Consider the following 10,777-nt stretch of genomic DNA (forward strand, 5'->3'; position numbering starts at 1 on the left):
TGATGGTGTCAGTGCAGTTATATCGATAATATTACTGAACGTGTGCTTCTGTTACTAAAGCATCTATTCTATGGTCTTTAATCACTGAAGCTGGTCTAACGGTAATGGATAGAGTTCGGAGTACTTAAAGTTACAGTTTATTTATTGTAGGCTATCCTACGGTGTCTGAGAGAGCTTAACGTGCTGCAAATTCAGAAAACACATGCAAATTGAAAAAGCACCAGCAAATTAAGAAAACATCATCAGTTTGACAGAACATGTGCTGCAAATACTCGCAACACAACCAAATACAAAAACACGCTGCGAATACTCACAACATAAATAAAGAGACGCGCAGCAAATACTCACAACACAAGCAAATAAGAAACGCGCTGCAAAACAGAAACGCGCTGCAAATACAACACAACCAAATAAAGAAACGCGCTGCAAATACTCACAACACAACCAAATAGCACAGACCACAACAAAATGTACCCAACAAAACGAAAATTAACCAGTTTTTTTTTTGGCGTATTGATTACCATTTGTATAACCAGTTGCACAATACCATGGTTAAAACTATGGTTAATGTAGTAAATACATGGTTAATTTGTGCATGGTTACAGTAACCATTTTTTGTTTTCATTTTTCTTATATAATAAATGTATTTATTAATTCATTTTAATAGTAGGCTGTGGTTAATTTTTGTAAGGTAAGTTGTAAGGTAAATTAGCCAGCTTACATAACCTTTCACAGTTACAGTAATTATGTATTTCGTCAGCTTATAATATCCACAAAAAAAGAGCTAATGAATATTATCAGGGTATTAAAATAAACTAAAATCTCACCTTTCAGAGTAGACATTGATAAGCATGTCCCAGCCATGTTTGCCACTTTGCGGTTCCCTTAAAGCAGGGGTGGGCAAACTTGACCCTTCCAGGTCACTTTCCTTCAGAGTTTAGCTCCAACTCTAATCAAACACACCTGAACCAGCTAATCATTGTCTTCAAGACTACTAGAAAGCTACAGGCAGGTGAGTTTTATCAGGGCTGGATCAAATCTCTGCAGGAAAGTGGCCTGGAAGGGCCAAGTTTGCCCATCACTGCTATAGAGTATCAGCTGTCACTGTCATTTTTGAAATAATTCTTTGTTAAATTACTGAAGTTGAATCAGTACTGTGGATTTTCCCTCACAGTAACATCACAATAATATACTGTCACCTCTAGCTGGGGACTATTTTCAGGCGCTGTGTAATATCATTGCGCCTGAAAATCAAAAATATCAATTTTTTTTTAATTTGCAGGTGTTTTTTCTATTTGCATGTTTTTTTCATTTGCAGCGCGTTGAGCTCTCTCGGCCACCGTATAGTATATGACATTTTCAAATGATTTTGTAATTGAAAATCAAGAACGATTAGATAGTACGTGATATGATCCCTAAAGATAATTTACTGTTATCTGTATCCCCACTGTATCCCTAAAGATCATTTACGCTTTTTTTTAGACCTGTATATGCGTCTGAAATCAACGCATTCACCAACCTGGCGCTTTTATAAGCAGAAAGAGAGCTGTGTTCGCCGGGAGCGGATCTGATGGATTTCCTGAGAAATCGCAGACATAAAGCCCCGAGTCTGTGGCTCTTAAATGAGAAAGAGTCAGAGTAACTGTGCGTAACTTCAGCTGTCCGGAGATACTGATTCGTCCCTCAATCTCTGGATCTGCTCTCATGACGTTATCTTCAGAGACGTTCAACACACTTTCTGAAGGAGCAAACCTTCGTCTCAGGTGCAGAAGCGCTGGGCGGGGTTTACTTGCTTGTGCAACACAATCTATGTCCACCGATTCACCCTCAAGCCTTTGGATGTAATGAAAATCTTCAGATGCTGAAAAGTCTTGATAAAATATTAATTAAAAAAATTAAAAGAAATCATGTAGCCGTCGCAAGAAATATTTTTCAATTGGTTTTGGTTAATATGTGCATTGTTGGCCGTATATAGCCTAATTTAAACAATTTTTTTTTATCCTGCTCAATACATATTAAATACATCGGTTACTGAAAAGGCATATATTTGTTAACAGTGTCATTAAGAATAACTTAAAATATCACAAATAATAAATTAAAATATTTAAAATGTGTAATATAGCCTATGTAACATATTAAAGTAAGCTTAAGTTTTTCCTATTTTTCTGTTTGACAATCTGTATTGTGTAAAGCACTAAAAATAAAGGTGACTTGACGTTTATATATATATATATATATATATAACAATCTATCTTGAGTAAATATATAAATGAGGTCAGTTAAAACAAAATTAAATTAAGATACCCGAGACAATGATTTGTGACTTATTCAGGTTCTGACTTTTTTTTTTTTCTAGTAAAATGAACTGAACTTCTATCAGAAAGAGCTTTATTGGACAGAGCTACAGCTCAAACACACAAAAAACATTATTCAGTGACATACCTAAAGTCTGATCCCATAAAATCCAGAGAAATAGGAAGGCTCTCATGGTGCGCTTATTAAACGTCTTTAAATATCCAAGACAAGTTACACATCTCTCCTCAAATCGTTGCTTGTGCTGCACTCACTCGCTACTATCACTCTCTTTTCATCTCCAGAGAGCTCCACCCAATGCACAGGAAGTTCAGCAGACGTATGTCTGTTTTTGTGTTTTAATGCTTAGTGAGTGAAGTTTCCCTAATGATTTCATTCTCTGAATTTATCTGCAGCCCTGACGTTTAAATGACATTATTTAAAGCACTTATGAAACTTATTTTTCTTTCATTTCTTTTAATTTCTTCTTTTTTCTTTGTACTAATATATATATATATATATATGACCAAATATACAAAGAATACACGTCATTGGTTTTTATCTCAGCTTTTATTATTTTTAAACAGGACAAAAGGAAAAGGAAACTCAGTGCTGCACTCTACTGCAAAGAAAGACAAAAACAATAGAGATCATAGGCAATTTCAAACTCTGAAACAAAACACAAAGTTTTCCCTGTAAAAAGGAAGAGTAATGATTTAGAGAACAAGGACTACTGATTCACATACAAGTTGTAAACTTACCAGTCGACTTACTCAGGCAAAGAACTATTTGAAAGTGAACAGGAACTCTTGTATTTAACCAAATCCATCAACAGCAGGTAAACAGAGATTACAAATTCAGAGTAATTATATCTACTCAGTCTAACCTCTAAAGGGGGTCTTGGATTTCCGTTAAAAAAATCAAGAGTAAATGAATATAGCAACTGGGCAGATAAAAGAAACATAACCACAAACTACTCACAGACAGTACTTTACAAAACACAAAACCACCTGATTCATATATTTGGCTAGATGCTAAATGAAACCTAGTTGATTGATATCAAAGCCAAACTGTGGACAGAAATCCATTAAACACAACTTTAGTGCCAAAAAACATGCCAACCTTTTCCAAAACCAATGGAAGAGCTTGTTTAACAAATCACACATTACTCCTCAGTGCTACTGCTCAACTGCATTATTTCTTATTATGAAACTTCTATGATGTATCAAAAGCACACACACTATATATATATATATATATATAAATATCTTACCTCAGATTTAAATGAATATTCTGGATTTTCAACAATGCTCAAGGAAAGAATCTGAGGCTCGCTGAATAATTTAACCTCATCTTTCAGTTTGTAAGGCGGAAGAGCTTCTTGTGTTTTATGAACATAATTCTTGTGGTGGAGTTTAAAGACATCCACTCCATGTAACTGCACACATACTTTTGGTTAGCACACCAAGTATAATGCTACACTGAAAAAAATGTTTCATTCATCCAATTAAGGGCAAGTTATTTATTTTTCATTAGCTCGAGTTAAAAAATATAGATGTGAATCATTACCCTAACTTTTTTTTAATTGGATGAATTAAACATTTTTTTCAGTGTAATGTGTCATGTTTATGAGAAAGTTGCTTTTTCTAAAGGCTTAGTTTGAATAACTGCTAAACTTTCATTGTAATTAATGCATATCCATTTCCCATTTGTTTCTTACAAACTGAGAGATGAGTCAGAATCATAGTCTGCCACAGATGTGGTTGAAAACAACTCAACATATTACTTTAATATACACTCCCGTTCAAAAGATTGAGGCTGGTAAGATTTTTTAAATGTTTTTGAAAGAAGTCTCATACTCACCGAGGCTGTATTTAGTTAATTAAAATACAGTAAAAACAGCAATATTGTGAAATATTATTGCAATTTGAAGTAACTTTTCTATTTGAATACAGGTTCAAATTTAATTGATCCCAGTGTTGTCAAAGCTGAATGTTCAGCATCATTACTCCAGTCTTCAGTGTCACATGATCTTTCAGAAATCATTCTAATATGCGGATTTGCTGCTGAAGAAACATTACAAATCTTACTGACCTCAAACTTTTGAAGCGTGTGTGTATTTTTAACATGTTAGCTAAAACTATGAGTTAGTTAAGAGAACTCCCCTGATATTAATAAACCCAGGGGCCATCACCAAACTTGCTCCAAATGGCTGTGAGGCCCCCTGAATTAGAGGTCTTCTCGGGTCCTAAAATCTGTACCCGAACCGAATCACTTCTTACCCGAACCCGACGTGCATAAATTAATTTTTTTTAAAGGAAAAACACGACCAGAGTCTGACGGCATTTAATTTCGAACCCGACTGGACCCCAACGCAAACGGTATTGACGTGTGTACAGCCTGCAGCCCCGCAGTCAATCAGGAAAAATCTCGGTGTCCTGCTCACTGCTTTGGCCGCTTCTCCATTACTTTGATTTATTTAACATTTATTCAATTTATTATTAAGCTACTTTATATTAGTGCCTGCCTGATACAAGTTATTTCTGAGCTCGGCTTTCAATTGTGACCAGTGGATTTGAAAAATAAACGTGATAGTTTGATAAAAAATATAAATCGGTAGCGTAATAATTCATGGATTTGTTAGGGTTGTCTGCAACCTGATCTCTGGCGAAAGCTTCTGCACACAAAAAAGAAAAGCCCTGTATGAACACGCAGCATAATGAAGCGAGTGGATTTTCCTGATGGATCTCATATCTATAAGATGATTTCTGTGTGCGAGGTTACAAACATATGCTCCTTTTTTGTGCGTTCCTCACTTAACACGAAAGTGAAAGTAGCCTACGCATTCGGGATAGAATGGATAGAAGAATTGGGGTCTGATCGGGTCCATTTGGAAAAAGCATGTTTATTTTAAATTCCCCGAGACCACTAATACCGAACCCGACCCGTGTCCGAGGTACTCTGAGTTTTAGACCCGAACCCGCTCGGGTTTTCCGGATCCAAGTGGACCCGTGAAGACCTCTACCCTGAATACACAGAGTAAAGAGAGAAAATGTGAGACTTGCCTCAGCCTGTGCAGGGCAACACTGAGACTCTGCCTCAGCCAGTCCCATGGCATTGCTACAAGGAGAAGAGAAATCCTCAGTTTAGGACAACAACCACAGTGAACTACAGTCACTTTCTTACCTGCCTCTTCCTGAAAATCACAAGTAATGAGCTGTAGCCTGTACATAAATGATTCTCAGGTTCACAAGCGTTATTTCAATCCCTCTCAGAAGACTGTGATTTTCAGGAAGACTGCTATCTGAATGGTTGTTTTTCTTTTTATCTAGCAGCCATATGTCCTTGCATAAGAAGCTGAAAATTTAAAGGGGTCATCATACATTTACTTCCGATGTTCACTACATTATTTTTTCCCATCGAAAATAGTCGTAATTAGTTTTTTCCATTTATCGCCTTGTCACTTTCTGTTGCAGAACAAACTATTAGGATCAGACTAAAATAATCGGGGACCTTCAGCCAGTTTTCTATTGTTAGTTTGTCTGTTGTTCACTGATGTCAGAAGTTGTGAGATGTTATCGTGGCGGTCTTTTTGGACTGAGGAGGATGATTTGAATTGTAACAGTTACATCAAATTGACATGGTACAAAACTAATTTACCTTAAAAGATCAAGGAAAACTTGATTGCTCATTATTTGACCCCTTTAAATCCAAACTTTAATATGAAAGGAACGTGGATGCAAATGCTTCAGTTTTCCTCTCACCCACAAACACATTCCAGCACACTGCAAACACAGCTTTCATACAAATAACAGCCATCGTGTGGATCATTTGTAGTACAAACCTTGTGAGGTTGTCCTTTACTTGCTAATGAAAAAACAGCCGTTAGATTTCAATAGTTTATTACAATTCATAGTGGAACAGTACAGATAGCATTCACAGGAGTCCTTTTGTTATTGGCCCTACAGAGAGAACACTGTAATTGTAGACAAGCAGACATAGAAAAATAAATCCAACAGTGACAGCTATCTGAAGCCCTCACCAAGCAACGCTGGGGACAGGATGCCCAACAGCACCTATGGGTGCTGCGAAGGCTTCACACTTTTAGTACAGTAGTATATTTACAGTGACTTGCCTTGATAAAGGTGCTGTACGAAACTCCAGCCGCTTCAAATTAATACGAACCATATTTACTACACTTCACTTCTAAAAACCTAAACAAAACATGAGAAAAAAGCCACACTGCATGATCTGCAACAAAGGGTAGGTCCAAATAATAGACTTGACAAAATTAAATGTCCCATGCGCTATACAGTTTGATTACTCCATCTCCTCATTGCAAGAAGGGTTACGGTTACTGATCTGGATTGTAAAGCACGCCACTAGATGGTAAAATGGTTGAATCACCAAACCTAATGAAGACCAGTAGTGACGCTTCAATATCGGCCTCCAGGAGACATTACAGGGGGTCTCATGCCAATGGCGGGCCGAGGGGGAGCGGCCTGGAAGGGAGGGACCATGGGTGGGGCTTGACCGTAAGGAGGCATTCCTCCTGCGACGTACCCAGGCACTCCCTGCGGCGGAGCACCATATGGCCCTACATGAGAGGAAATAGATTCGTTGCATTTGAAACAATGATTCAAATTTTTAAAAAATCAGGTTTTATCTTACGCTGTTATTCTTCACTAATATACACTACCACTCAAAAGCTGGTTGGTTGGTCAGACTGTTTAATTATTTAGAAGTCTCTTATGCTCATTAAAGCTGCATTTAGTTGATCACAAATACAGTAAAAACAGTAATATTGTGACATATTATTCAAATTTAAAATATCAGTTTTCTATTTTAATATACTTTAAAATGCGATTTATTCCTGTGATGGCAAAGCTGAATTTTCAGCAGTCATTACTCCAGTTTTCAGTGTCACATGATTCTTCAGAAATCATTCTAATATCTTGATTTGCTGCTCAAGAAACATTTCTTATGTTGAAAACAGTTGTGCTGCTTAATATTTCATGGAAACTGTCTTTTTTCAGGATTTTGTGACGAATATAAAGTTAAAAAGAACAGCATTTATTTGAAATAAAAATCCTTTTTAACATTCTCAATGCATTTACTCTCACTTTTGATCAATTTAATTGCATCCTTGCTGAATAAAAGTGTTAAATATCTCACCGCCCCCAAACTTATAAACAGTAATGTAACAAGACATTTCCTCTCTTATTTTGAAATACCTTGCATGGGATGCCTAACACCTGGCTGTTGTACAGGAATGCCCTGCTGAGGGGGCAACACACCTCCCATTGGTGCAACTGGAGGGGAAGTTACGTGGGTCTGTCCTGCACTAGGGATTTTACACTGGTAGCGAGGCAGCTGTGCTCGCAACTCCTCCTGTCAAACACAAAATGCACAAACTGGTAAGACATAAATATGGGCTTTTTTTGCTTGCTTTCTTTTGTGGAACGCAAAAGATTTTGTCAAGAAAGTAAGTCAGTGTGGTCTAGTGTTGTTCTGGTGGCATTGACTTTCAATGTATGGACAAAAGCATTATTCAAATCTATGTTCCGCAGAAGAAAAGTCTCAGGTTTGGAACAAGACAGTCTGGAATAATCAAACAGGTGTTTTATCGAATGACCAGTTATTTCTGCAAAGGTTAAAGATCAAAGCACAGAAACAAGTTCACTTACCAGTGATATATCTTCATCAGGGTGGATCAACTTACTGGTTGCACTGGTGGTGGTGAGGGTGGCAGGCTTACTTGTGACTGGGGTGCCCGGTTTGGCCACAGTGCTGCTCGTGTTGGCCGCAGCAGTGGCGGAGGACTGGGTGTAAGCTGGGAATGTTGGTTTGGGAGCAGCAGAAGGTGGTGCAGAGGAGCTCACCGCTACACCAGAACCAGCCTGCTGGACCTGCAGAAAGAGACCAAGGAGCAAATCAGATACATTCAGTGATTCAACTAATTCTGCATTTAGGTGCATTTTGCCCAACATAACACTTGATTTGAGGTTTTGTCATTTACTTTATCTAGAAATAAAGAACAAGCACACTTTTCAGGCAAACATTTGAGATGCACGATATAAGTGGTACAAGTCAGTTACTGGCTGAATTGTACATACTCATTATTACCAAAGCTGTCCAATATTCAAAGTCAATATTTAAAAACACTAATAATTTCATAACACTGTACATTTCATACAGTTTATTCTAAAGGTGTGATGTAAATTCACTTGTAGCATTAAAAACTATTGATTTCAGTTAGTTGACTTATTTTTTATTTAAAAAAACAGATTAGAATTAATATCAGCCATAGCATTCAGTCTGATCAGTATTAAACTGAATTTTAATATCAGTGCATCCCTAACAAAACTAGGTTTGTTAGGCTTTAGGTGGATCATGATCAAGTATCCCAATACTTTTTGGGGCCTACATAAAAGTATTGGGCTTTTAATTTTACACAATTAAAAACCAGAAGAGAGAGAAACAGTCTGAGTTTAAAAGAGAGAATTAAGCCGTTTATCAATTCTCGGTCTCAACTGAGATCAATCTCTTTCAACTCTTCTGAAGCACTACAGACGTCCCCTAGAGCAAAGTCAATTATTCTAAGAGGCAGTCTGAGGTCTATCTGCTGTTACATGCCATCAATAGTTTTATGAAGCAGCTCTTTCGCCGAGTCAGCAAGCTACTGCATACTTGGGACAGCGGTTTAGAGGATGCTGACAAATTGTCCAGACTGGAGGAGCCTGAGCTTGTGCTTGGAGCTCGAGTCCCCATCTGCAGGATGGAGAGAGAGCACACAATAAAGACCCTCAGCTGTTTGATTCCGGACATGACTGTTGCTCACCAAAACTATCATCAACACACTTAACACTGAACCTCAGTTTGTTTAAAACGACCATCTCTTTTTTTTTTATGGATCCTCAAGCATTAAAAGTTCATCCATTAATACAGCCCACAAATCAGTTTTCATAACTTGGTCTCATAGGGTTTAACAAGAGTTTTTTTTTTTAACTGCTGGTCCTGTCAGGGTATTAGTTCAAATTGTTTAACAATAAATATTACTGTATATTATATAACTATATTGTAATAATATTTAATATTGTGCTCAATCTGCCAGGCCTACTGGAGTCTCATCAATAGGTCAGCGCATGTGCTGATAGAGCTGAAGTAAACTAAGCCTGAAACAGAATCTGCTCCGGAGCAGCTTGTGGTCAAGGAGTAAGTTGCTATGGCTACTTACATACCCTGAAAGTTACCTCCATTTTTGGAACCGAAAGCTGAGTTTATCCTCTTACTTACCCTTAAACGTACCCGGGTATGTCACATAACCTGCTTTCTGGAATACCCCCAGAGCTACTGAGAGTATAACTTGTTTTTGTCTTAATGACATACTTAAAAGGGAAGCTGACAAATATGTCAGAAGAGCTTTATTTTAGCAAATATTTCGTAAATATTCTCCCCCACTGACCAGTTCATAAGACATAAATAAACATGCATGTTCATAACAAGAAAAACGTATGTAAACAGAGATCTTATTATAAAAGAGCTCTGGTAACCATACACACAATGGAACTTATGCATTCAGGTATTTTGAATCTGTTTGAGGAGACAGTCGTATTCAAGCATTTACATTAGTTTTTTCCTGTTTTTCAGATTATTTTAGGTCTTCACTGTACTGCACTTCCCTGCTCTCTCTTCCTAACCAAATAATTGATGGTGAAAAAAACTCATAACCAAAGAAAAATACTGTATGGCCAGAGTCTAATCAGTCCCTGAAAGAGAAATATAAACCATTTAAATTTATTCAGATGCCTTTCAAACTGATTTTTTGAAACAAAAGTAATATTTTACAAGACAATTCTTTCAACTTCAAAATTTCACAGAAAATTCAATGTGTTACTTGCCATTTCTTTGTTATTTGTGAAACTTATTAGCAGTTTCTTAGTGGCAAAAAGGTTCTATACCATGTTTTTCTATGGTAGGGAGAAAGGGCATCATACCTGTCCTGCACTGGGAAATAGTGGCTTGGAGACACTCGGCTGTGGCGTGGATACTGTGGTGGCAGGCACAGCTGGCCGGGTGGTAGTAGGAGGGGCCTGAGCCATGTGGAGTATGCCAGGGTGATGACCCATGTGAGGAGGTAATCCTGAGCAGAACGATGAATTAATTACAAACCAATATAAAATAAAATAAATAAATAAATAAAAAACTATTTAAAGAGCAGGTCATATGGTTTTTTTAAAGTGTCTTAATATTGTGTTGGAGTCCCCTACAACAGGTTTAAATGCATCTAAGGTCAGAAAACACTGTAATTTTCCCAGAATATATATTTATACATAGAGTCATTTGTCCAAGATTTCGAAATGGTTCGTTCGATTCAGTTCTGAGCGAAATGTCTGTAAACCCCTATTTTCCATAAGCCTACTCTGCTCTGATTGGTCAGCTGGCCAAGCCTGTTGTGATTGGCACAAAGAGGAGCGCTTGAGCA

The 10,777-nt window shown here is 37.3% G+C and overlaps 1 protein-coding gene across 3 annotated transcripts in view; it reads right to left on the reverse strand.

The window, feature by feature from the left end:
* Nucleotides 1-4,868: 4,868 nt before the first annotated feature.
* The window catches only part of LOC107753118 (BUB3-interacting and GLEBS motif-containing protein ZNF207-like), a 32,125-nt gene continuing 26,216 nt past the window's right edge, over nt 4,869-10,777 (reverse strand). The window contains exons 2-7 of one of the 3 annotated variants that reach the window (XR_001641431.1): nt 10,290-10,435; nt 8,983-9,063; nt 7,980-8,201; nt 7,527-7,683; nt 6,137-6,889; nt 4,869-5,412 (exon numbers count right to left, since the gene is read on the reverse strand). Coding sequence is in view for 2 of the 3 variants with exons in the window: in XM_016569242.1 (XP_016424728.1) it covers nt 6,729-6,889; nt 7,527-7,683; nt 7,980-8,201; nt 8,983-9,063; nt 10,290-10,435 (767 nt within the window). In the remaining variant the exon portion in view is untranslated. The other 2 variants (XM_016569242.1, XM_016569250.1) reach the window with 2 other exon arrangements.

This window comes from Sinocyclocheilus rhinocerous, unplaced genomic scaffold (genome assembly GCF_001515625.1).
Source record: "Sinocyclocheilus rhinocerous isolate Xijiao unplaced genomic scaffold, SAMN03320098_v1.1 scaffold191, whole genome shotgun sequence".
NCBI classification, from domain to species: Eukaryota; Metazoa; Chordata; class Actinopteri; order Cypriniformes; family Cyprinidae; genus Sinocyclocheilus; species Sinocyclocheilus rhinocerous.